Source organism: Bombus bifarius, unplaced genomic scaffold, assembly GCF_011952205.1.
Source record: "Bombus bifarius isolate JDL3187 unplaced genomic scaffold, Bbif_JDL3187 scf7180000008166, whole genome shotgun sequence".
Classification (NCBI taxonomy): domain Eukaryota; kingdom Metazoa; phylum Arthropoda; class Insecta; order Hymenoptera; family Apidae; genus Bombus; species Bombus bifarius.
In genome coordinates, this window is record NW_022884488.1 from 1689633 (window position 1) to 1715060 (window position 25428).

At 30.9% G+C, this 25428-nt stretch overlaps 5 protein-coding genes and 1 long non-coding RNA gene across 9 annotated transcripts; 2 read left to right on the forward strand and 4 right to left on the reverse strand.

Moving 5' to 3' along the window:
• Nucleotides 1–25: 25 nt before the first annotated feature.
• LOC117209207 (serine/threonine-protein kinase unc-51) lies at nucleotides 26–4840 on the reverse strand. 2 transcript variants are annotated; one of them, XM_033450920.1, is made up of 13 exons: nucleotides 4372–4840; nucleotides 3835–3927; nucleotides 3438–3488; nucleotides 3248–3317; nucleotides 2966–3142; nucleotides 2608–2842; nucleotides 2208–2522; nucleotides 1841–2110; nucleotides 1509–1762; nucleotides 1034–1402; nucleotides 829–971; nucleotides 592–727; nucleotides 26–510 (listed from the first exon to the last, which is right to left on the reverse strand). In XM_033450920.1, the coding sequence occupies exons 1-13, from the start codon at nucleotides 4459–4461 to the stop codon at nucleotides 437–439; spliced, it is 2277 nt and encodes a 758-aa protein (XP_033306811.1). In that variant the 5' UTR covers nucleotides 4462–4840; the 3' UTR covers nucleotides 26–436. The 2 variants fall into 2 exon arrangements, with proteins under 2 accessions (XP_033306811.1, XP_033306812.1); XM_033450921.1 differs by having other exon boundaries at nucleotides 829–956; nucleotides 4372–4839.
• Nucleotides 4841–5818: 978 nt separating this feature from the next.
• Nucleotides 5819–6642, forward strand: LOC117209213 (DNA-directed RNA polymerase III subunit RPC9). Its single transcript, XM_033450930.1, has 3 exons — nucleotides 5819–6001; nucleotides 6080–6350; nucleotides 6423–6642. Exons 1-3 carry the CDS (start codon nucleotides 5994–5996, stop codon nucleotides 6519–6521), a joined length of 378 nt encoding a protein of 125 aa, XP_033306821.1. The 5' UTR covers nucleotides 5819–5993; the 3' UTR covers nucleotides 6522–6642.
• LOC117209211 (density-regulated protein homolog) lies at nucleotides 6547–7836 on the reverse strand. 2 transcript variants are annotated; one of them, XM_033450927.1, is made up of 6 exons: nucleotides 7681–7836; nucleotides 7451–7602; nucleotides 7267–7351; nucleotides 7009–7188; nucleotides 6772–6911; nucleotides 6547–6702 (listed from the first exon to the last, which is right to left on the reverse strand). In XM_033450927.1, exons 2-6 carry the CDS (start codon nucleotides 7550–7552, stop codon nucleotides 6658–6660), a joined length of 552 nt encoding a protein of 183 aa, XP_033306818.1. In that variant the 5' UTR covers nucleotides 7553–7602; nucleotides 7681–7836; the 3' UTR covers nucleotides 6547–6657. The 2 variants fall into 2 exon arrangements, with proteins under 2 accessions (XP_033306818.1, XP_033306819.1); XM_033450928.1 differs by having other exon boundaries at nucleotides 7451–7581; nucleotides 7681–7828.
• Nucleotides 7837–8007: 171 nt separating this feature from the next.
• On the forward strand, nucleotides 8008–21880 carry LOC117209206 (clustered mitochondria protein homolog). The gene is given in 17 exon segments (XM_033450919.1): nucleotides 8008–8287; nucleotides 14988–15274; nucleotides 15358–15780; nucleotides 15873–16239; nucleotides 16474–16610; nucleotides 16694–16974; nucleotides 17143–17269; nucleotides 17353–17527; nucleotides 17608–17810; nucleotides 17888–18029; nucleotides 18103–18308; nucleotides 18401–18607; nucleotides 18682–18789; nucleotides 18792–19211; nucleotides 19299–19571; nucleotides 19660–19785; nucleotides 19863–21880. Coding segments are annotated over 17 exon segments (4314 nt in total). The 5' UTR covers nucleotides 8008–8196; the 3' UTR covers nucleotides 20604–21880.
• LOC117209214 lies at nucleotides 11950–14468 on the reverse strand. The gene is made up of 3 exons (XR_004487876.1): nucleotides 13921–14468; nucleotides 12051–12198; nucleotides 11950–11964 (listed from the first exon to the last, which is right to left on the reverse strand). It is a non-coding gene; the product is annotated as an uncharacterized LOC117209214 (long non-coding RNA).
• Nucleotides 21314–24555, reverse strand: LOC117209209 (U6 small nuclear RNA (adenine-(43)-N(6))-methyltransferase). Of its 2 annotated transcripts, XR_004487875.1 has the most exons (7): nucleotides 24280–24555; nucleotides 23955–24174; nucleotides 23741–23881; nucleotides 23306–23663; nucleotides 23033–23231; nucleotides 22370–22955; nucleotides 21314–21748 (listed from the first exon to the last, which is right to left on the reverse strand). XR_004487875.1 is itself a non-coding variant. In XM_033450922.1 (6 exons), the coding sequence occupies exons 1-6, from the start codon at nucleotides 24451–24453 to the stop codon at nucleotides 22437–22439; spliced, it is 1611 nt and encodes a 536-aa protein (XP_033306813.1). In that variant the 5' UTR covers nucleotides 24454–24555; the 3' UTR covers nucleotides 21841–22436. The 2 variants fall into 2 exon arrangements, 1 of the variants encoding a protein (XP_033306813.1); XM_033450922.1 differs by lacking the exon at nucleotides 21314–21748 and having other exon boundaries at nucleotides 21841–22955.
• Between the last annotated feature and the right edge of the window lie 873 nt (nucleotides 24556–25428).

Sequence of the window (25428 nt, forward strand, 5' to 3'; positions counted from 1 at the left end):
ATGCCTTGCATTGAACGCACAATGCTATTAGTATACACATGTTTATTGTTTGATATGAAATAAAGGTTAGTCATAAAGTTAATCAACCATACGTACATTACAATATATATATATAATATAATATCTATATTATATATATAATTTAATTTCATTGTTCGCATTATTAATAAATCATATAAAGAAACTTGTACAGAATCACTTTCGTACTCTTCCACGGGGTAATCTACCCTATTCTGTGTAAGATCTAACAAAGTTACTATATATGTTATCTTAAATTTGCTTCTTTCTACAATGTCATCTTTGTAGCAAGGTCTTAATGATTAATGAATTAACAGTTTTTATACAGAATAGGGCAGAATATCTTACAGAAAAGAGATATCGAGCACGGTACAGGTTTGGGCGGGTCGCTGCACTCTGCTGCCATTTTTCACAAGCGCTATGTAGGATCGGTTGCATAAATGTAACCTTGTTGTTGAAGTACGTATAGGCGTTTTTCAACAGCATCTTTATCTAAAATAAAATATATACATTTTAATATCTTGATTAAAAATAGGAATATATATTCTACAATAAAAAAAATATATAAATTACATTTAATAAGGAGGGCTCTATCCTGACTGTGGCTGACATGTTGCGATAAAGAATGGAGCAATATCTGTGCTGTATGATACCGCTGAAAACATTCTGCAGGGTTGCCAAACAATTCGTCTAGTGCTGCTGACTGACACTGTTAAAAATATAGTTTTTCATAAATATATCTATTTCATAGGTATATTTTTACCTAGTTAAAAAAAAAAAGAAAGTAAAAGAAATTTCCCAGATACTTACCATTTGAATGGCATGGTTGTAAAGAATTTTATCTGCAGTAGCTCCTGTCTGATGAAGAAGCCCAGCACTATTGAGCTGTTTACATTCTGAGAGGCACGTTCTGAATTTTTCGTTCATTGTATTCACAACTGAAATATAATCATCTCTATATATTATTATATTTAATATACAATAATTATTCATAATTATAATAAACGAAAATTACCTTCTTTAACGGTAGTAGTTGGCTGCAACCGACCAGCGTTAAGTTGTTGAGTTGCAAGATTTAGTCCAGAACTGAGCCACTGAAGAGCTCTAACAAGTAAAATTACTTGTTCTGCTCTCCTCCTTGTTGCAGCAGTGCTTGCTTGTTCGATACCACCCAAAGGCGCACCTAAAGGTCCTGCTCTTGTTCTTGCTACTTCACATACACATTCGCATAATGCAACAACAAAGTTTAACTTCGCTAATATTTCGTTGTGTTCTCGTTCCAAAAGCGTCTCCTCTGGAAGTTCAGGTGCAAAGAACGTCAGTGGTCGATCATCTGTTATCGTAGGATTTACTTCTGGTAAGAGATTTTGGAAACTACCCGCCTCTGTAAATATAGTACCAAAAAAAAGAGTGAAGATATTGACTAATTTAACATAAAATATTTCTCCTGCTGTAGCACAAACAATTTGTAAATAATATAAAATGCGTACCAGATATTTCAGGAAGTGTAACAGCTCTTGTTCCAAAAGGAATAACTGGCGAATGCCTCAATGTGTTGTTATTATCCTGAAATGCTCTCGATGTAGGAGAACCTAACACTGCCAACGGTCCTGTTAGTAATGGCGAAGATGCACTATTATTTCCAGTCGAACGCCTTAATGGTGACGTCCCACTGGAAGTATGTGAATGCCTTGCAACAGGACTAACTTGCCACGTATTTGGTGGTGGAGGTGTTTCACTTAATCTGAAAATAATCACAGTTAAAAAAGATGATACACATACGACAAATAAAATAATTTATACCAATAAAAAATTAGTATACCTTCTACTGGGTGGTGTACCAATGACAAATTGAACACTGGGTGGACTAAGAGAGCCAATATCAGGAGCATGACTTCTATGAGTATCCACACTGCGTTTCATACTTATAGGTTGCGAGCGAGGAACAACACTACTTCCCGATCGTACATTTGTAGAAGGAGATGATGGTTGTGCAATACTTCTTTGAGATGGAACGGGAATTGGCTCAGAAATGGGAAGGAAGCATGGTCGTGGTGGACTCACTGCCTCTCTACTAGTTTGTTTGATATATCTAATCAATTAATAACAATATTAAAAACACATATAATAATAAATAAAATAAAAGATAAATAGAAATTTTTTGTATAAGATGTTATTAAATTACGTACTTTACTTGTTGTGTGTTGGGATTATTGTCTGTGTCACTACTGAGATCACTTGGCACAAGCACAAAGTCATCTTCAGGGCTGGAACACGGACTGGTTGTTTCTGGCTCTGATCTTGTAACAGCCGTAGCTCCTTCTTGAATCGCTAATGTTCCTGGAGAAGCAGGAAGTTCAGCAGGAACTGGACTAGGGCTTTCCCTGGAACCTTGAAGGAAAGGATGTCCAAAGAATTCATCAAAAGGCATACGATCTCTAGCATTACGTCTTAATAAGCCCATTAAAAGATCTGATAACTCAGGTGAAGTTCCGGGTGGGATTCTAAAATATAAGCAATTAAAACAAAAAAGAAAATGAATATAAGCTTCTCTTTTCAGCAAAAGCACATAAGTATATTACAACATACTTAGGTCCAAGATTTGCATTTTTCTCATAAAACAGTTTTAAAGCCTGAGGTGTGTGAGCTTGAAATGGAGCTTTCCCAGTAAGACATTGAAAAACTATTGTTCCTAAAGACCAGAGATCTGCTTTCGCATCATACTGAAGTGACATTATAACTTCTGGTGCCATATACATAGGTGAACCACATAATGTTGCAGCCATTACACCATCTTGTAAGAACCTAGCAAACCCAAAATCCGCTGGAACAGAAAAGTATAATTTAGAACCCTTTTTCTTTACTTATCCCTTTAATTTAGATAAATTTAAACTTTTTTTTCATGTGGTACAATACGTATTAAAGAAATAAAGAAATAAATACTTGCCAATTTTTAATGTTATTTGATGTGGCTGTGGACAAGCCTTACCACAATTATGACTGAGTAAAATATTTTGTGGTTTAAGATCTCTGTGAACTACACCTTTGGCATGTAGTGCTTTCATCGCACCTGCTAATTGCTTTAGAAACACTCTGATAGTATCTTCAGAAAGAGTTCCTTTTGCTAATTAATGAAAAATGAAATAATAGAGTAAATATAGTTGATCTTTAGCTCATGTAAATATCATTTCAATGTTTTAATAAGACTTTTTTTTTATAGAAAACATACCACTTAAATAATCAGCTAAATCCCCACCATTACAATACTCCATAACCAGGAAGACATTATAATTAGACTCCTAAACAGTAAGTTCATGATTAAACCAATATCAATACTATTATATAATATTTACAAAGAAAGTAAAGATATTTAATGCTTACTAACGTAAGTATTATGTGCTAATTCTCATTGTACTAACCTTGCAGTCCAATAATGCAACAACATTTTCATGATGTAATTCTGTTAGTTCCTGAAACATAATGTTTCAGTCAGCAACCAAACTCATTATGCAGTTGTTATTGAAATATGAAACATTTAAACTGTTTCTTAACCACAGATAATTCTTATTAAAAAATATATGTATTAGTTTTAAACATTCAAACTTCCTTATAGCAAATATTATTGTTCTTATTAATAATTAGTGTAAGATACATAAGTATCTTACGATTACTTTACAATTTTTTATTTCAGGTGAATAACATGAGAAAGATCATGTTTCTTTATAAGTTAAGTAAAGGCAATTCTTTTATAATATAAGTCAAATACAAACATTAAATGTATCTCAAAATATAGATACAATAGCACAAATTACAAACCTTCAGAATCTTGATTTCTTTTCCAAGTAGATTCTGTGATTTTGCCAAACTTTTTTTGGTGATACTTTTGATTGCCACTACAAAATTTGGTTTCTACAAAACAAAAAGGACCATATATAATCACCAACACATATAATAATTGCAGATCACTGAAGAAAACATAATAAATCACACTTTTCATGTTTTACAGAGAAAAGTAACATCAAAATTATAAAATCAATGCAAATAGACTTATCATTTTCTTTTTCTGTTGTTTTCAATTGTGATGGTGAAATCTAGTTTCCACAAAACAAAAAGGAACACATGTAATCACCAACACATGTAATTGAAGATCACGGGAGAGAAACATAATAAATCACACTTTTCATGTTTTACAGAGGAAACTAGCATCAAAATTATAAAATCAAAACAAATAAGCTTATCATGTTCTTTATCTGTGGTCTTCAATTATGATCAAAGTTTCGTTGATTCACTCCTTTTTATAATTTCATTGACGATCACGATTTTCAATGATCGAAAAAAAACAAGAAAACTCACTTTACGATGTCTACCTCTGAAGACGACGGCGAATGCGCCGTGGCCTATCAGATCTTTCGTGTTGTACTCGTAGTCGCCGACGATTTCCATTGTTGATCGTAATTTCTCGGCGATCGAGAATCTTTCACCGATCTTTAACAAGCAAGGTCAACAGTTTATAAACATAGCACGACAGGCTAGGAAGATGCATTGCCTGCGGAGAGAGAGATCGATACGTGTTGTAAGAAAAGTTGCGGTCCGTAGGATTTTCTGTTCGGTATCGGTCCTATTCTCCGACGATCTTCTTCAAAGACTTAATCAACCTCGGTCATCGGTCTACATTTTGTCCACCCTTATGAATCACATCAATCATTAACTCGAATCACCACACTGATGGTAGTGTATACTTGCAAAATACAAAACACTACGGAGTACGCACTCAGACGTACAGTTGCCTTTGCAAGATGTCAGACGATTCCGTACAGAGGTCGTGTTAATGTTCACAGGTATGTGACTATCGTATTAGAGGCCCGCGACTTAAAATTTCTTCAAATTTGTTTGTGAGTGAATATGAGGCTTACCATAAAATTTGAAAGGGTTTAACATGAGTAGATTGCGGATTTTTATGCAAATTTATATTCCTGCGAATATAATTAACAAAATAGGATCTCGGTAAAAATTGTTTTACCTATCAAGTATTAGTTGGATATTTTATATAACTTTTCATCTCAAATGCATTCTGTTTAAGAATGGAATTTTGCACTCGCAAATTTCATATAAATGCATAAAAATAAGGATATCGTACAAATTTTTAACGAAAATTGTATTCTTATTTCAACTCTATATGGTATGTATTATATGTATATGTACTTTTAAGTATTTTGTACTGCTAATAAATAGAATTTTATATAAAGTTTGATATTTGGAATTGAATTTGTAGTACATTTTATAATGAAATTAAATATATATATATATATATCTTTCATTTTATATTCTATAAAATTTAAAGGAAATTGTGAAGTTTTAAATGAAAATAATTTTGCAATTAGAGTTGCTAAAATTAGATTTTATATATATTTCGATTAATATCAGTTTCATATTAAATCATTTAATAAAAAGAAATAAAAAAAAATATTTAGAATTGAAATAAAATATTTTAAATATTTTCCAGAATAAAATTTGATAATCGTTGCTAAATAGTTAATTATAATTTATCTTACGTCTATTTAGAATGTTAAAATTATGAACAATTAAATTATGAGCAATTAAATGCTATTATATATTTCTCTTTACGTCTTCCTTTATTAATTAAATTGTAATATTTAATCGCTAAATGTCAGAAAGTGTTAAATAATAGTAACTAATCAATAACACTGTAAATATATTTTGCTTTTTATCTTTATAACTATCAAGTAACGTATGGGGGCTACAACTTACCAATATACAGTCTTGCAAGATCTAAAATATAACTATAGTCAGCTGTGGTCCCTGAGCGCGTGTCATGCACACGACATATACTTATATTGGAATCAAATATTTGTATCTGAAGAATAACAATAAATATGAGCACCTAACCTTACTATATATTTGTGATTTGGAAATATAAGAGAGAATCACAGTTAAATATTGTTTGAATATTTAATATGGAAGTGTGAGTAACTATCTTTTTGTATTTATAATTGTTTTAGTGAGTAGCTATTAAAAACTTTCAGAATAAATTTTATGTTAGGCTCAAAGATTGCTCAGCTTGTTTAAGCAATTATGAGGTTCTAAATATTCTGCAAAATATAAAATCAAATAAAAAACAAAAAATGAAACAAAATCAGTTGGCAAGTATAACGTATCAGACTATAAGATATTTAGAAAAGACTCCATGTAAAAGGCAAACACCTGAAAAAATTAGAGGACTTCTACAAGCATTGGAACCTTATAAACTAACAAAGTGCGAGAAATTAACTCTTTTAAATATGTGTCCTACAACACCTCTTGAAATACAACTGGTAATATAAAATGCGTGATAAGAAATATAATATTTGAAAGTACATATAATTATGTATATATATATTTTTTAGATTATAGAGGATAGTGAAGACCGTTTGACCGATGATGAAGTAAATTCTTTACTTCAAGTAGTAGGAAATTTCTTAGGTGAAGATGAACAAGATGGATAGCATGGTTTTACTACTTTAACTGTACAAAGTTCTTAAAAACATTTTATATACTTTATGTACATTTTATTTATATTAAACAGAAATGGAAATGATATAATATTAAATACATTGTGCAAATAAACTTTCGGTTTGCTCATTATCTTTTATGATCCCCCAGGTCATCTATGGAATCTTCATCAATCTAAAAATTTGTTAAATATCATAGATTGTGTATTTTTAATATCATTAAAAAAACAATTATTGTTCTTACTTGTGGCCACTTTTCTGGAATTACTTCAAATAGTTCATCTTTTACATCCCCTTGTATAACTATTTCATCGTCTCCTGTTACACTAGATCCACATGCAAATTTACTACCAAAAAACTTTGCAGCTACTTTTAGATCTATGTCTGTAAATTAATATGCATAAAGTTTTAATTTTACAGCTAAGCAACTATCTTGTTTAGAAAAAAAAATGAATTGCTATGAATAAGCATTTTATATTACCAAAAGTGCTGAGACCAGTAACAACTGTAACAGATTTCTTTTTCCCTCTAGGTGCTCTAGATACGGTCACTAATTTTGGAACATCTTCTTTTTTCTTTGTCTTAAGCATGCCTTTGCCACCACGTTTTTGTCGTTTCTTTTCATCTTCACCTCCACCTGCCTCTGTAGTAGTATCTTCCACTGCTCACAAGTAAATAAAATTTATAGTATGATAATAGAACTTACAATTTAGAATAACAATATAGAAATTATAATTACCTAATTTAACTTTCTCAAATTCTGTTGGTAAATTCCTTTCTAGCCACTGCTTACACTTTTCATATTCTGGATAATATTCACAATACTGTGATGCAAATGGGAATTACATTTTCAAAAAATCCAAGTATTAACTTTTTGTCATACAGTATAAATTTCAGATACCAATTGTTTAAGATTGCCTTACCTCGATGGGAAGAGAACAATTTCCACAATATTGTACTTGTATCGGATAACTGACATTAGGATCAGGTCCTAAACGCAAATTTGAAGATTCCTCTGCCGACATTCTATCAAGACACCTAACCTTACAGTTTCCTGTAGTTTGATACGAATTTACTAAATAACAAATTAATCCCTTATTAATTTCTTCAATTAATTTTCTTTTTTCAATATGTTTCTGTACTCCTGTAATACCTTTCTTAAATAAGGTCCAGACAATTTCTTATTCAAATGAGTAGTCACATAAGGTTAGCAATCCAACATCTAGTAATTTTAATTCCGTTTTGTTAGGTGCCAAAAAACGATTTCATTTCTACCAATTTCTACCAACGAAGGAACGTTCTAATAACGTCCAACTTCAAAAGGAACCATACTGTTTGATACACCGGCAAGGACAAATAATAACCGTTCAAAGAACGTCGAGGGGTGGATCACGTGACGAGAAGCACCAATCAGAGGAGGTGATTCGATAAACCGCTAGACAAGGCAACCAATCGTGTGTATTAGACTTTGTACTTCGTTCGAAACGCACGTGCAATACAGAAAAGCGGCTCGGTGTGCCTCAGAGTTAGTGTGCTGCCTTGTGAAAAGAGTCGGACGTCGTTTTTACGGTATAATTTCAACGAAGTGTGCGCGCGTGTTATTGTGAATAATAAGCACGTGCCTGTTTCTAGAGTCGTGTGAAAGCTTGATAAAAATTGTCAAAGAAAAATGACATTGGTCACACAAATAGAGACCACCACGGAAAATGGGAGTATGAAAATCCCTCTGCTCAATGGCAATGAGAAAGGAGCCAGTACTGGTTAGTATACTCATGATTTTAGAACCGGCGACCATCAATTTTCTTATTTCTCATGGTTAAGCAGGGTACGGCCGATCATGTTATATAATGATTCGATCAGGTTACCATGTTCTATCCGTTTTAATGTGCGTTTTTAACGATGCCGCTTCAGTCAAAAGCCGGGCCTTCTGTGTTATGTAACGCGCGAATTGCGCGAATCTATGTATTGCAGGGTCATGTGAGCCACACATAACTTTTACGAGAGAAAAACTAGCAGAAGACACGACATAAACTAGCAGACGAATCTTATTCCTTTTGTCGGCCCTATTATTACCAAGAGATAATGATTTCGTTTTTCTCATAATTAGTCGTAACCCTTGCCCCTCATTTTGCAAGCAATTATACATGAACGCATAAATGTATCGTTTGACATGCTTCGAAGATGCACCTTTCAATCGATGTACAGTCTCCATTTAACCTTTCCTTACTTTCCGCATTTTCCGTTGGTGTTGAGATAGAAATACATTATTTGTATTAAGGATATTTGCTTGTAGCACGTGATTAGTTTCTCTCTGGATGATGAAACCATGTTACCTGCCCTGTTTAATTCATTTCAATACATCTCTCTTTATTTCAAAATTTTCACACTCGTAAAACGTCGTTCGCTAGCTTGTTATTATTATTTTCTATTATTATCCTGTTATGTCTGTAAATGTTAAATAACTACTAAACTGCTGAACAGATAAGTATTTTTGTGTACTGAAAGAATAGAATCTAAATAGAAATTTATTTATAAGTATTGTGACACTTATACTTAGCAATGTTCTAGTAATTTTTTGCTATTTTGTATAGTTTTGTATAGTTTATTGCGTTCTGAGTATTTTTACTTATTTGAATTTCCCTTAAATGCACAAATATACCTAATTTAATGATTATTGATCATCAGATTAAGATAATCTTTCATTTAGTGATATTCATATTTTCGTCATATATACATAGTTATTATTGGTTTGTACTAGGCAGAGGATATTTAGGAACAATGAGAATTATGTAAATTATATTGCACAATTGTCTCTCTTTTCTCGTTAATGGTAGTTCAGTTTAAATGACCTTATGGTACATGTTTAAGCTCATTTTTAAACTCTAATGGTCAATGAAAAGTGAATACGTTTATTTTGAGAAAGAGCTATAAATTTTCTAGAGACGTATTATTCATCACTGTCGATTGACGCTAGACCCTTTCTGTTAATTTGCTCTTGTTTTAGAACTCATTTCGTGAAAAAAAGAACCGAAGGAAAACACGTGCATGTTAATGACCTCTCGCACATAGGCGTAGAAACGAAGAAATTTTAAATTATGAAAAATGTGTCTGAAATGTTCAAATACTATTTAACGAAATACCTTTATTGTGAAATTTATTCTATTTTAATTTTTTTTGTAGATGCATTGCAAAATATATTTGATATAACTATATGTCAATTTAACTATAATATTTTGTACTTGATGATTTCTTCTGTAATTAAAATACGTTTTCTCTATTTTTTTGAATGAAATGAAAGGAATAATAAAAGTAAAAAGGGCTAAATTTAAACGATGCTAGGACAGTGATAGTTTTATAAAGGGTCACGTGTTTTGAAAGAACAATAGTGAATTACGAAGAATTATCGATAGCAGGGGTTATCGGTATTCCTTCTGACGTTGTTTCCCTTACGTCTTTGGTTTCTGATACACTAAAATGATGTTTTAACAAATATCTCGTACAATTTGGGAATTTCTTAAATTACATTTACAATATTACATTACAATAATCGTCTCTCACTATATATATATATATATATATATATATATATATACACGCACGCGGCATAAATAGTAGTCTTAAACATATAATTAGTGCTAAAGGTAGTCGCACAAAATATTGTGGCTTATTAATATAGTAAATAACCGACTTCAAATATTTTGGTGATCTTCACGAAGTGTATGCTTCCAATAAATATCTTGTAACCTTCATATCCATTTTCAAATTGGTTTCAAAGTTTACCGATATAATATCGATAGTCTTGCCTGTTTACAGTGTTAACGAAATTTTAGTTCCATATAATGCACATAATATATTCATTAAAAATTTCTGTACGTGTATATTTTTGACTATATGTATATGTATATGTATATATATATATATATATATATATATATATATATATATATATATATATATATATGCACATTTAACAATTACATGAACATGAACAGGTTATCGATTACTTGTATTTTCTTAAACATGTCGTAAAATGGTTATGTAAGAATTTTTACATCTTATGAAAAATTCTGTTATTGAAATATCTTTTGACAAAGCCTCTTTTATCGTTTATGTACGAAAAATATAGAATTATTGATTATGTTACGGGATTGTTTGTTAAGTTTGGTAAAACGATTCATTGTTTCCGTTATCTATGGTATTTCTTATGTCGAAGCTAGTTGTTTTGAATATGTATTAAAGTTTAAGATTTGTAGAGATTCTTATCAACCTATTTATGTATAATCGCTTCGTAAATGGTTTCGAAACTTGTCAAGTTTTTCTGATTGTAATAACGAAACGAAAAATATTATATCTTCTGGTATGTGTAAGTCAATGGTTAGTACTTGTCGAGTTCGATGTTTACATATCGATTCAAATGGCTGCGATTGTAACTCGTCTATTGTCAACAGATCGCTATTCTGCTTTGATCGATCTTATTTCCAATTGATTTTCGAATCTTCTTATTCATTAATAATATTATCAATCTTTTTCTTTATTAATGAATATAAAGACAGTTCCATGATATTATATTCATCTTTTTATCGTTAAAAACTATTAAATTAAGATGTATGAATATGTTTTCTGCTTCTATCATTTCGTTTTTATATAATAAGTTAAATGTATGTAATAACTTTATATGATAGGTTAAATTATTTTTTGCCATCAAATAATATGAATTCTTTTACTTTCACAACTTTTTATTATTGCTTGATTTTTCTTAGTTTTTAAAAGATAGAATTTTAGAAGAATCTCTTAAGCAAGATAAGAGATACAAGATCGTTTTGAGAAAGACTTATCTTTTTCACGTTTTCATTTTTTTATCTCCGAATCTTTCTCACGGCTAAATTTTTTATCTTCTTTCTTAGTAATAGAGAAATCCAAAAAAGGAGGATCGTTTTCGTACAAACCAGTAAAATGTATGATAAGAATGCGATAAAGCAATCGGTGTCTAAGATAAATTGCTGTAACTTGATAGTACATGAATACATATATTCATAAGACGATGCAATCGAACGATTTAATTTTCACGATAAGAAATGTGTTAGAATAAATCTGATAAAAATATGGTGTTGTACATATCGTTATAACTATAAAACAGTTCATTTATTAAATATTGCTGTAGAACAAGATTCGTACAATTCCTCATAGAAATTTCATGTTAACCTTGTTGCAAAAATAAATGTTATCATGTGTATAATTTCCATATAGCATTGAAATTATTTGCTTGCAAAATTATCGATAAAGATAGTTTAACACGTTGATTGCTACGAGAATTTATATATTCTTTATAATATATAATTTTATTATATATAGATATGTTTATTATTTATAAACTATACCACAACACTTAATTTTTCCAAAATATTATATTCTATTTGCACATTTTTTCTGATATTATCTAAATCAAAATAAATAAAAAATGTAAATAAATTTTTTATTCAGCGAAATTTATCTTATTTTAATCATTCTAAAAAATTTACGTACATGGTATCGTATATCACCAATGACCTTCGTGCCGCTCAACGTGTCAGAGGAAATCATTATATGCATAAAGAAATACTGCAGCTACATATTCCGAAGATTGTTCGCTTTTGATTTTCTTTCGATCTTGACAATCATAGATGAACGCCCTCTAAGATTAATAAGATTTTGATTGAAGATAACTCGATGAAAAATTGATAACTGCTTCAAATAGACCAGCATGAATGGATATAAGTACTTGAAAACATAATTTTAGCCTTATACATATCATTTTTATTAAATCTTTTTGATTCAGTTATTACGTTACATAATTCCTAAATTCGTAATAAATATTCAACGTTTATTTATTTTAAAATATGCGAGTACTGAAATATTTATTTAAAATTGTAATATTTATAATATTTTTATTTTTGTTCCTCTTTTTAACAAAATTTGTATGTACGAAAGTGGAATTTAAAAAGATATTTATAATCATTTATTGCATCAACACATATATATTTTAAATTCAATTTCCATCTTTTGGACTGTAATTTCAACGAAAGAAAAACGTTTGGTTTCATATTAAAACAATAATTTGAGAAAAGGCAATATATTAGAAATAGTAGCTATATAATATATAGAAATCATTATTAGATTAATAATATCTGCTTAAGAGATTAAGTACATAAAAAAATTTTCCGCGTAGAGTAATGCACAGGCAATCCATACAGAAAAAACGATAATCTAATCAAACATTAAAATAGAATTTCAATTCAACTTTATCCATTTATCACACACAATACCTATTATGCACAGACAAATAAATACTTATTTCAATTCTGTTTGTTTTTTTTTTTCCTTCTCCATTCATTTATCTAATAATTTTTATACTATCAATATACTGATCTTATTTAAAAAAAATTATTACTAATATTTAATATCTATGTATATTATTACAATATATTGTAACATATACATATACAGGGTGGTTCGTAACTGGCAGTACAAGCGGAAAGGGGGTGATTCTGCGCGAAAAAAGAAGTCGAAAATGTAGAATAAAAATTAAAAAAAATTTTTTTTTTAATTTTTCCATCGAGACAACGATCTACAGTGAGATCCGTTATAACGAGACGTGGTAAATTTTTATTCTATATTTTCGACTTCTTTTTTCGCCTAGAATCACCCCCTTTCCGCTTGTACCACCAATTACCAACCACCCTGTATAAATATGTAATATATTGTTTATTTTTGCAATTATTCTGATCTGTAAGCATCAGTAGATAGTGGATTTTTATGCGATTTTATAATAATAATAATAATTTATTTTTCAGCTCTTCGATTATGAAAAAAGTCTTGGTTTACGATTGTTATTTTTATTTGTCTTGCACTTTTAATCGTAAAACTTTTATGCAATTTTATATTTTTATGAATATAACTAGCGATTTGTCTCATGTATTTAATTTTATGACAAGTTTCCTACTTTAGATGTTTTATACATTTATGCATATTTTTTTTCATTCATGAAGCTCTAAAAAATGTCCTTATGAAGAGTCATATATATCATTTTACATTATCTTTCACATAAAATTCTTACATTGTAGCTTTACTAGGTATATGAAGTATATCTCAAGGTATATGAAATTTTAAACATTAATTGTAGAAAATATAGAGGAAAATTACATCTTTTTAAAGAACGATGTGCATGAGCGCACATTTCAATGCGTGTATTCTCTGTATTTTTGAGTCTTCAAACTTCTCATACATGCATATAAATCCGTATTCTAATCATCATCAAAGTATCATTCTAGAAAGACATCAAAGTTCAATATTTTATCAATTAAAATTTGATTCTGCATAGTCTCTTAACTTATTCATGCACACGTTCAGTTGTTACCGAATTATATGCAGATCATTACAGAGCGAAGGCCAGTAAAGATCAAGGTTTCACAGATCCAAATTATTTGAAACATGTTAGAGTATTTTAGACGTGCCATCATCGTAGGGTTACAGTAGTCACTGATAAGCAAGCCACACTCTCTGTAAATTGTAATTAATATTATAACTGCCTAACATCGGCGTATGCCAGAAATGGATGTATATTGCAAACATAGTATCGATAAAATTAGTACGGCATTTGAGTGCAGACTATTTACATTGCCGTTTATTTATAAGTACATTGGTGAATGCAAGTGGCAGCCCCACGGATATCCACCGTCGTATCTAGTCGAAAATGCGCCTTGTTTCCATGGAAATAACGCGTGGACTCGGTTATTCGTATCGTTGTCACCGTTGTCTACATTGAAACATAGATCGTTAATATCCATTTTAAAAGAAAAGAAAATATTACGTTTCATCTAACATATTATCAAAATTAATAAGGTAAAACGTTTGTTATTATTTTTACTTGTTTTATTATTTTTTTGGTTCTTGAGAATTATTCGGTGAAGCCACTATGAAATTGATAATATAATATTTGAAATAAATTATTTTATTGTCATATTGTTAGTTATTATTTTGCTTGTTTTATAATTTCACTGATTCTTGAAAATCGTTCGATAAAATAATTGCATAAATAATCATAATTCTGTAAAATAACCATGTAAATAAGTCTGATATAATTCTATAGATATTTCTTTAGTAAAGTAGTACTTAGCAAATACTGTAAATTTACGATAAAATCGCAAATTAACTTTCGGGGATAATATATATAAATAAAAAAGATGCAAACGTTCCCATATTTAATCAACTATCAATCAGTAAGATACTCATAGCTCTGGTATATGTTACATAAGCTAAAAGCAAAATTGTTGCTATTTTATTTATTCTTGATATTTGATTTATATTTAATGTTTAATATATCCTCGATTAGTAAAAATTGTTCATTTGCTTCATTTGATATACTTTTTTTATAAACTCCAATGTTTGAATAAAAATTTATTAATTCGTGGATTGTATGTTTAGATCTAAAGGAAGTTGTGGAGGAAACCGGAAATGTGAGCACGACTGCGAAGAATGTCGTTGAAAAGGGCGAAGTCGAAGCTACGAAAGAGAAAGGGAACGAAAAAGAGAAGGAGAAAGAAGAAGACAAGAATAAGAAGAATGACAAAAGCGAGAAAGAAGATAGTGATAAGGATGCTGGAAGCGAGCAAGAAATCCTTCTCATTCAGGATATGGGATTCACTGTTAAGATCATCTGTCCAAATGCTGAGCCCTTTGATATCCAAGTTTCCAGTATGGAGTTGGTTCAGGTAACTAATTATCCATTCAAGAATTTCTTTTCCTATGACAACAATTAATAAAAAACAAGTTAATAAATTTTATTATCTTTTAGGAAATCCATCAATTACTCATGGATCGCGAGGACACCTGCCATCGCACATGTTTTTCCCTTCAATTCGATGGTAACACACTGGATAACTTTGCTGAGCTGAAGAATATTGAAGGCCTAAAAGAAGGTTCCATTATTAAAGTTGTGGAAGAACCATATACAATGCGAGAAGCTCGTATACATGTCAGGCACGTGCGAGATTTATTAAAATCTGTGGATCCTGCGGATGCTTACAATGGCGTCGAATGTAGTAGTTTATCGTTTTTAAATGTGGTTACTAATGGCGACATCCTTGAGAAGAAGAAGAGCAGAGCAGATTCGGTTGATTGTACTCCACCTGATTATATTATACCTGGCTGTAAAGACAGGCCATTACTACCTCTACAACCTCAAGCCAAAGAACAAAAATGCCCTCCTTGTTTAAAAGTAACTGATATAACATATCTATAAATAAATTATTTACTTCGTCTAATTTATTATTAATATAAATATTTAATTTATTAATTTATTTATTGTAGGTATTAACAACATCTGGGTGGAATCCACCACCCGGTCACAGAAAGCTTCACGGTGATTTATTATATCTACATGTGGTAACGTTAGAAGACAAGCAATATTATTTGACTGCATGTGTCAGAGGTTTCTTCCTCAATCAATCGACAAAGGAAGTATTTAATCCGAAACCAGCAACTCCGAGTCATTTGTGTCATAGTTTAATTGAACTACTGAACCAGCTCAGTCCGGCTTTTAAACGTGGTTTCACTGCTATGCAAAGACGAAGAACGCAGAGACATCCATTTGAACGAGTAGCCGCACCTTATCAACTTTATGCCTGGTGTGCGCCTCAAATTGAACATACAATCGATGCAATACGCGCTGAAGATAGTATGTTTCGTTTTATACAAATTAATAAAACTCTTTCATATTAAATGCTGTATTAGTCATACATACGTATAACGTGCAATACTTGAATTAGATTTTTTCATTACAAGATATATGTTTTACTATTATTACTTCTACTGACTTTAAATTAATTGGCTAGTTAAGGTGTCAATTGTGTTGCATCACAAGTACACACGATTCTATGTTTAATCATTCATCTTATTTATTTGCATACAGCTTTCTCTTCTAAGTTGGGGTACGAAGAACATATTCCCGGTCAAACTCGAGATTGGAACGAGGAGTTGCAAACAACGAGAGAGTTACCTCGTAAGAACTTGCCTGAAAGACTACTTAGAGAACGTGCTGTCTTTAAAGTATGTCAAAACTTGACATATTAATTGCATTTCGATACGTTGTTCCAGTAATACGAATTGAGTTTCATGAATGACGTGTTTAGGTTCATAGTGATTTTGTCACTGCTGCTACTCGAGGTGCAGTAGCCGTGATAGACGGTAACGTAATGGCAATAAACCCTGGTGAGGAGGCAAAGATGCAAATGTTTATTTGGAACAATATTTTCTTCTCTCTTGGATTCGATGTCAGGGATCATTACAAAGAGCTTGGCGGCGATGCAGCTGCTTTCGTCGCGCCTAAAAACGATTTACAAGGTCTTAGAGTATATGCTGCTATTGATCTACCCGGCCCTTATACGCTTGGTACCGTTGTAATCGATTACAGGTTTGTAGGAAATTAGACACACGCATTCCTTTCATCACATTATTTGTACGACGTGGATATTTTGTAGCGGATCATTTGTACATACTTGTTCAGTATTCTATCGCAACTTACATCTCGATCGAAAGGATGTTAAGTTTTCGTGGTAATCACTCGTATTCCTCTGCATAGAGGATATCGTGTCACCGCTCAGTCAATCATCCCTGGAATCTTGGAACGCGAGCAGGAGCAATCTGTTGTTTATGGTTCTATAGATTTTGGGAAAACGGTTATCTCGCATCCAAAGTATCTTGAATTGGTTAGTTTACAATAATGCTTTTTTGTAATTTCTGAAGAGTATTTATCTAGAACTTTATATCACATGTGTATTATGTTTTATAGTTGAACAAAACTGGTCAACTATTAAAAATTCTTCCTCATAAAGTTATCAATGATGTTGGGGAGGAGGTTGAACTTTGCAGCAGTGTAGAATGCAAAGGTATAATCGGAAATGACTCTCGACATTATGTGTTGGATTTATTACGAACTTTCCCTCCTGATGTCAATTTTCTTAAATGTAAGTTTATATAACTAACGAAAAGTTCAGAATTAATTACTGCTATTATTATTGTTAAACTTTTATTCTGATTTTTGTAGTGGAAGGTGTTGAACTGAGTAAAGAAGCTAGAGCTTTAGGTTTTCCAATTGAGCACAAGCATAAATTAGCCTGTCTTCGTCAGGAATTGATTGACTCCTTTGTTGAAGCTAGATACGTGCAATTTATTAAACACGTCGCTTTTCATCTACAACAACTTACATCTGTAAGAAAAGTACAGAAGGAAAATGAAACCACTATTAAAGTAAACAAAATTTTTCAAACTTTATAGTAAATATTAGTTTCAAACATTGTTATTATTTGGCATTGTATTAATTTTAGGAAGATAAAAAGGAAGAATTGAATGTCGTTGCAGTGGATAGTAACAAAGAAGATTCTTCTCATACTCTAATAGAAACGGATGAAGCCAAAAAGATCGTGGAAAGTATAACTGACTCTATCACTGGTGGAGAGAAGCAAGAGTGTATGTAACTTAATTATTCTTTTTTATTTATAATGTTTTACTTCAATTCTTCATTTAAATCTTTTTTTTTAAGTGGAAGAAAGTACAAAAGAAGTAGTTCGCAGTGCAGCAGCAGCAGTTGGTAGCCTACGGGAAGCCGAATTTGATGTCAGGTTTAACCCAGATGTATTTTCTCCGGGTGTTAAACATCCAGATCCAGATGGGCCTGCTTTAAAAAAACAAAGACAATTGGTGCAAGATGCGGCCGACTTTTTACTTACCGTACAAATACCCACTTTTGTATGTTTTGATATAGAATACTTTTATATTTAATGCATCGATACAATTTTGTATACAAAAAATATATATTTAGTTCAATTTTTTTATTACAGATACGAGAATGCTTAGATCATACAGCTGCTGCAATGGATGGCAGCATATTGGTAGAAGCTTTACATGGTAAAGGCATCAACGTACGATACCTTGGTAAATTAGCAGACATGTTATCTACTGTTCCACAACTGCAATATCTGAAACGTATTGCTGTTTCGGAACTTATTTTACGCTCGGCGAAACACATTTTTACATTTTATATGCAGGTATATTTATTAAAATTGAAATTAAAGTGGTTATTTTAAATTTTATAAACGTAAGAACCTAATACTTTTTTTAGGGTACAGAATTAATGAGTCTTTCTGCAGCTATTAGTCATTTCTTAAATTGCTTATTCTCTTCTGCACAAATCATTCATCCACAACAAAATCTAGAAGAGGTATGGCAACATTCATTTATCAATTAAATAATATCAATAGTCGAAATAATTTTCTACATAAAAGTTTATATAATTGTCGGTTTCAGCTTCAAAGTAAAACTGCCAAACGACGGAATAAAAGAAAAGGTAGAAATAACGGTCCACAACAGTCTGAAGTGGAATGGGCTTCCTTAACGCCTAAATCTCTTTGGCAACAAATTAAAGCAGATTTGAAGAGTTATTATGATTGGGAAGCACCATGTCCGGAATCGTTGGATGCCACGATAGAACATTTTCACCTTCAGAAAATTTCATTGCTTCGTAATTTCTGTATAAAGACTGGTATTCAAATTTTGTTACGTGAATATAACTTCGAGAATAAGAACAGAGTCACGTTCTTCGAAGAAGATATACTTAATATATTCCCTGTTGTGAAGCATATCAATCCTAGAGTAAGTAATGCATTTAGGATACAAAAAACAAGTCATATAGACATTTTCATAATAAGTTATTAGAAATTATTCTATTACTTCATTTAGGCTAGTGATGCATATAATTTCTATACAACTGGACAAAGCAAAATTCAACAAGGTTATTTGAAAGATGGATATGAACTGATTAGCGAGGCACTCAATTTATTGAATAATGTATATGGTGCAATGCATCCCGAAATTGCACAGTGTCTTAGAATGCTTGCGCGATTGAATTACATAATGGGTGAGCATGGAGAAGCTCTTGCCACTCAACAAAAGGCAGTCCTTATGTCAGAAAGAGTCAACGGTATAGATCATCCATATACTATTATTGAATATGTAGGTATAAAGTAAACGCACTTAATTAATGATTAAATATATGTAATAATTGCAATTATTCTAATATTATTTTTCTATTTGTCAACAGATCCGTCTAGCCCTATATTCTTTTGCCAATGGCCAAGTCTCTGTGTCACTTAGGTTATTATATAGAGCACGTTATTTAGCCTTACTAGTTTGTGGCGAAGACCACCCAGAAGTAGCACTTCTTGACGTGAGTATCTATGCGAATACTAAAAATTCTAAAGCTTTAATACCTTTAACCTTGACCAACGTTAATTGTTTGTTTAGAGCAATATTTCATTGATTCTTCATGCTGTCGGAGAATATGAATTGTCGCTCCGATTTTTGGAGCATGCTTTGGCTCTAAACCTTCGATATCACGGGCCACGATCTTTGAAAGTTGCTGTTTCTTATCATCTTGTCGCAAGAACTCAATCTTGTATGGGTGATTTTCGAGCGGCTTTAAATAACGAGAAGGAAACCTACGCTATTTATAAGCAACAGTTAGGCGAGGATCATGAAAAAACCAAAGAGAGTAGCGACTGTTTGAGACATTTAACGCAACAGGCCGTAGTTCTACAGAAAAAGATGAACGAAATTTATACCGGGAAATCCGGTGTAAGCCTACCACCGATTCAGGTGCAACCGCCCAGTATGGGATCCGTACTTGATATGTTGAATGTAATCAATGGTATTCTATTTGTTCAAATCAGCCAACAGGATATTGAGAATTTTAAAGCGGAAATAGAGAAACGACAGAAAGAACAAACACCTGACAGGGAGATAAAGGCGCTTCAAAATGGAAACAAGAAAAACGAGAAGGAGAATAAGAAAGAAGAAAAAGACAATAATAAGAAAGAGGAGAAAGAGAATAAAAAGAACGAAAAAGAAAGCAAAAAAGAAGATAAAGAGAATAAAAAGGACGAGAAAGAGAATAAGAAAATAGAAAAGAAAGCGGAAGCACAGAAAGAACTGAACAAGTTGGAGGAAAACAAAACAGTGTTAGAGCCAATAGTAGCAGAGAGCTGAGCTCGCTTTAAACCGCTAATGATGATACTTAGTAGTTTTTTCTGAATCCTAGTCTTTCCCTGCCCGCGTCCGATCTTTTTTTAAGAGTAACGCGAGTACGGCATGTATAACTGATTGGGATAAAATGAAAATGGGAAGTGTTTGCTCGAGATAAGGATCGTTATTTGATGTATCGTATATACGTTTATAAAGTGCTATCGGAATCGAACTTTTATAGTGTGGCGATCAACAGCATAGGTGAAACATTTCGAAAGAGTTAGATTTCCTAATGGCTCGCGATGCTCAACTACAATACACCAGGCTACAGAATTTATTTGACTGACTTATAACTGCATATAATACATACACGAAAAAAATTGATTCTTCACGTATGTAAATAATTCTAAATGAAAAAATTTATTGCCTTAGCACTTGCTTATCCAAATCTATTCGTAATTTGATGTATGAATTTCACAAATTATTGGACAGATAAAAAGAGAGTATGATTTGATAAAAATATAAATAAATATCTGTGTCGCCTAATATTGTCGCGTTTTTCAAAAGGCTCAATTAATTTTATATCATAACGATAAAAGTTATGGATATTGCATACGTTACTCTTCTATCGATTGACGAAATAGTAAACTAATATTTGTTCCAGCGTATTGCACAATTGCTGCTGAAACTCGAAGGAAATGCATTGTACCAGTAAAATTAAAATGCTACGATAATTATTTGTAAAACAAATAATGGACTTTATTATCGTAGAATATAAGTCAATTGTTTTTTCCTACACTTTCGATAGGTTATTTTATTACTACATATTTGAAATCATTATTTTGTTCCATTTAGGCATTGCTGTCACTTTCCCACTTTAGTTGTTATCATTGAACTCAATACATAATGAAGTCATATAATTGTTCTTTTATCTTTAGATACTATTAATTTGAGGTGAATCTTGTTGAGTTCAATATAAATGCTATAGGTAAAACTGATATCACATGAAAATCAACGAGGAACCGTATCTGTATCGTATTCAACAAGACAAATTCGTTTAGTTTTGTTAATTGTTTTTATACTGTATGCATCACATGAAAAGCTTCCTTTCATCTTTTTATCATCGTTGTTTTATCGTTATTTTTATCATCTTACATGAGGATTTAAATCTGAAAATAATTTTGAATCTAAACAAATTTCCTGTTATATGGGAAGGAAAAATGTTTTTAAAAAATATGGTGGTGGCAGGAAAAGCATGGTATAATGACAAGTGTGCTGTTATATTTCATGATCATTAATAACAGTTATCAAAAAACGACTCATTAATCAACATATTATAGAAGTAGCGTCAATTTCCTAATTACAATTAGAAATACTGCAGTTAGTTCTAGAGTTATAAACACTGAGAATTATCTGTTACCGAGCATATATCTTTATCAAATAGCATTCGCTAAAACGAATGTTAGAAATATGCTATGTTAAAATTTTATCATATTACCATAAAAATTAAGTTGAGAAATAATACCTATAATTTGTTGACATTTGTTTTAAATGAAACAAAAAATTTTGTTTTGAGTTTGTTATGTTTATAATAGTAACGTCGATAATAATAGCGAAAGGCGAATAAATGAAAAATTTCTAATCGTTTCTGTTGAACGAGTTTGTATACTTTATAATATGAATTAATATGGAATTATACTGCACTTGTTAGCCAAAATGTACGATAAAGAATGCTAGTTAATAAGGATTATTCATTATGAATAAAGTTAAATACTTCATACATATGTTACCTGTTATATAATTTCATAAAATTTGCGTATGAAATAAATCATTTTGTATAGAACATAAATTGACATCTTAAACAGATTCCGTATCATTCTTGTGCAAGTTTTCGACTTGTTCTGAATTTATTTCGATTTTACTTGTTTCTAATCGTTTTCTCTTCCTTTTATTCGGTCTTTCATGCTGCTTCTGAAAATATTCTCTAACATCTAATTTGTTTATTAAATACTGTCGAAACGTTTCTAAAGCAACCTTGCCACCAATTCCTTTTTCAAAGATCATAGATATTTTTACTTCATCATTTTCAGGTTCTTCATGTTCTATCACTTCAGCAAAAAAGTTACATATTAACAAAGGTTCGTTCTTTCTCACGATATCTCCCGAGTTATTCTTTATTAATTTTTCTGTATCGTTTTCTGTAATATCATTTATTACAGATGTTTGTCCTGTGTCATGGTTCACAGATTGATTCATTAACCTTTGAGCTAATCGACGTTTTCTACGTGCATGCGACCATGTATCATTGTCCGCAATTAGTTGACACGACCAACCATTAAAGTTACCAATTGGCAAATTTAATTCTTTGATTTGTATCTATATGAAAATGAAAAATATGTCAAAAACTAAAATATTATAAATACAACATGTTGGAAATATAAATATAATCTTACATGTAACTCTTCCATTGCTTCTTCCAAAAAATTAACAAGGTCGTCAAAAGAAGCAAATTTATGTCGCATTGGGAATTGTATCTCCATCGGACGTTGTTCTTTCAGTAATTTTGCAATATAATCTCCACTTTTTCGAATGACAGGCGCATTTGTCAAATTAATAACATCTTTAGGTAAAAATGACCAAGCCAATCCCCATCTGTTAAAAAATAACATTCATAAATAACAAAATAAAAAATTTAAAATAAAAAATGTTTGTAAAAATATATTCACCTTTTTGTGTGACCTTGACAAAACTCTGTCCATGTTGAGTTTTCTATGCCTTTTTTCTTTAGAAATTTTAATAAGAATAGTAAATTACTTCTTCTACCAAACATAGTGGTGTAAATTTTTGCCTTTTCTTTAATTTCCATACTTTCTTCAATCATTTGTATTATAAATGCTCTTTCACCACCTTGAACTGTAAGTTCAACTTCGTTTCCAGTTGGTGCATTTCTTGGTGGTAATTGCTTTATAATTTTCTCTGATGATCCTTCTATTTCAAAAAAGGGTGGATTACACATTGTAAAGTGATACACATTATCCTCTTTTATAATTTCTTTCAATATTGTTCTTTCATCCACTTTATATACTGCAAAAGAATATTCTAAAGTAAAAAATATAAACTTGTGTATATTTTATAAGATAAATAATGTGTCATTAATTTGCCTTTTATTATGTCTTCCAAATTATTATTTTTAACATGTTCAATAGCTGTCTGTATACTTGTTTTGTCAACTTCTGTAGCGATCATTTGATTTCCATACATTTTTGCAAATAATAGAGGATAAATACACACTGCCCCAGTACCTATAAAAAGATGATTATTATCACTGAAATTTTCTAATATAAAATTTTATTCTTAACTTGATTTCCAATATACCAATATCTATGCCAATTACTTCCTTCATTTCATTGAAAGAAGCATGTTTCATTAAATCTTCAATCCATAAAATGTAATTTAAGCGTAATGGCAGAGTTGGTACTAATTTATTTGGAGGTATTTTTACTTGCAGATTAAAATCATGTTTTAATAATACCTCTGTGAGTACTCGCAGAGTACCTTCTCTTTTAAAGTCAATCTTTATCTTGCCGGTTAAATTCTATAATATAATAATATAATTCATTAAATAGATAATATATATTATATTTATGTACGAGATGATATATATAATAATAGTAAACAATTGCTCAAATATGTAGCTTACAACAATTGCAATATCACGAAATTCTGGATACAGCAAAACAAGTTTTTTGAAGTCTGGTATTTTCTTATATATATTCCTTGGGTGCATAAACTTTCTTAACGACATTTCTAAACAATTATTTTTTTTTCTTTTCAGTAACGATGTCAATACGTGCTTTATGGTCTTAAATTGCATAAAATATGTGTATCCATAACAATCAGTAACAAATATTTTTATTTACAAATGTAAAACCATAGATGAGATACAGAATAGATCCGGCATCTTAAGAGACTTTGTATAACATATTCTGAAATACCGACCGTTCAATAAACTAGTAATATAGTCACAGACGAGTTATAGAATAGACGTAACATGTAATCAGTTCATGTTACACATTTTAGGGTGACTGATCACCTTACCATTTTCGTATCACATGTGATGTTATCGATTCAGTATAGTACTGGTTTGAATTAAGGTTATAGTTTTTTATAAAACTAAAAAATAATAAAACAGAGCACCCTATAATTGCAAACGAAGCATACTTTGTATTTCTACAATACTTCAGAAAATATTACTTCATTACAGATTATAGAAAACAGTTCATATTCGGTCATAATCTCGCTAACAATTTAATAAGCTTCTTAATTATATAAAAGCATAATTCCGATCGCAACTGGTTATCATCTGCATCGGAGGAATAAAAATTGCATTTCGTGAGGATACCTTTATTTAAATTCGAGTAAAATTCTACACAAGAGGCCGTTCATGAGCCACTCAACACTATACATAAATTCATTTAAGCTGTTAACAAGAATGTCGACATCTGACTCTATTTGGTCCGTGTAAAGAGACGTAAAAATTTCATACCCTCCTTGCGAAATACTTATCCCTATACGGAACTTATACTTAAATTTGTTTTGTAATATATTACACTAAAAATTTGTTAGCGTACATTTTTTAAATGTTTGCCTAAATAATTGTTTAAATAATTGTTTTTTTTATTTTTCTTAAGGTAATTCACTTGTTGTATTCGTAAAATAAAATTTATTTTTTCTACATAACGAGGCGCGGAGTATAAATTTTATATATTGGCACAAATTTGCTGTAGTAATATAAGGCTATCCTAAAATATTAATTTAATTGATTTATGATCTTAATTACTTGTATTAT

Coding starts and splice junctions, on each gene's coding strand:
- LOC117209213 (XM_033450930.1), top strand. Junction 6,351..6,422: donor CACCTCTTGAAATACAACTG/GTAATATAAAAT, acceptor TATATTTTTTAG/ATTATAGAGGATAGTGAAGA.
- LOC117209207 (XM_033450920.1), bottom strand. CDS start 4,461: ATGGAAATCGTCGGCGACTACGAGTACAACACGAAAGATCTGATAGGC. Junction 3,318..3,437: donor TTGCATTATTGGACTGCAAG/GTTAGTACAATG, acceptor CTTACTGTTTAG/GAGTCTAATTATAATGTCTT. Junction 511..591: donor TAGAGCCCTCCTTATTAAAT/GTAATTTATATA, acceptor ATTTTATTTTAG/ATAAAGATGCTGTTGAAAAA.
- LOC117209209 (XM_033450922.1), bottom strand. CDS start 24,453: ATGCAATTTAAGACCATAAAGCACGTATTGACATCGTTACTGAAAAGA. Junction 24,175..24,279: donor TTCGTGATATTGCAATTGTT/GTAAGCTACATA, acceptor ATTATATTATAG/AATTTAACCGGCAAGATAAA. Junction 22,956..23,032: donor AAGCAATGGAAGAGTTACAT/GTAAGATTATAT, acceptor ATTTTCATATAG/ATACAAATCAAAGAATTAAA.
- LOC117209211 (XM_033450927.1), bottom strand. CDS start 7,552: ATGTCGGCAGAGGAATCTTCAAATTTGCGTTTAGGACCTGATCCTAAT. Junction 7,352..7,450: donor ATTGTTCTCTTCCCATCGAG/GTAAGGCAATCT, acceptor TTTGCATCACAG/TATTGTGAATATTATCCAGA. Junction 6,703..6,771: donor TTCCAGAAAAGTGGCCACAA/GTAAGAACAATA, acceptor ACAAATTTTTAG/ATTGATGAAGATTCCATAGA.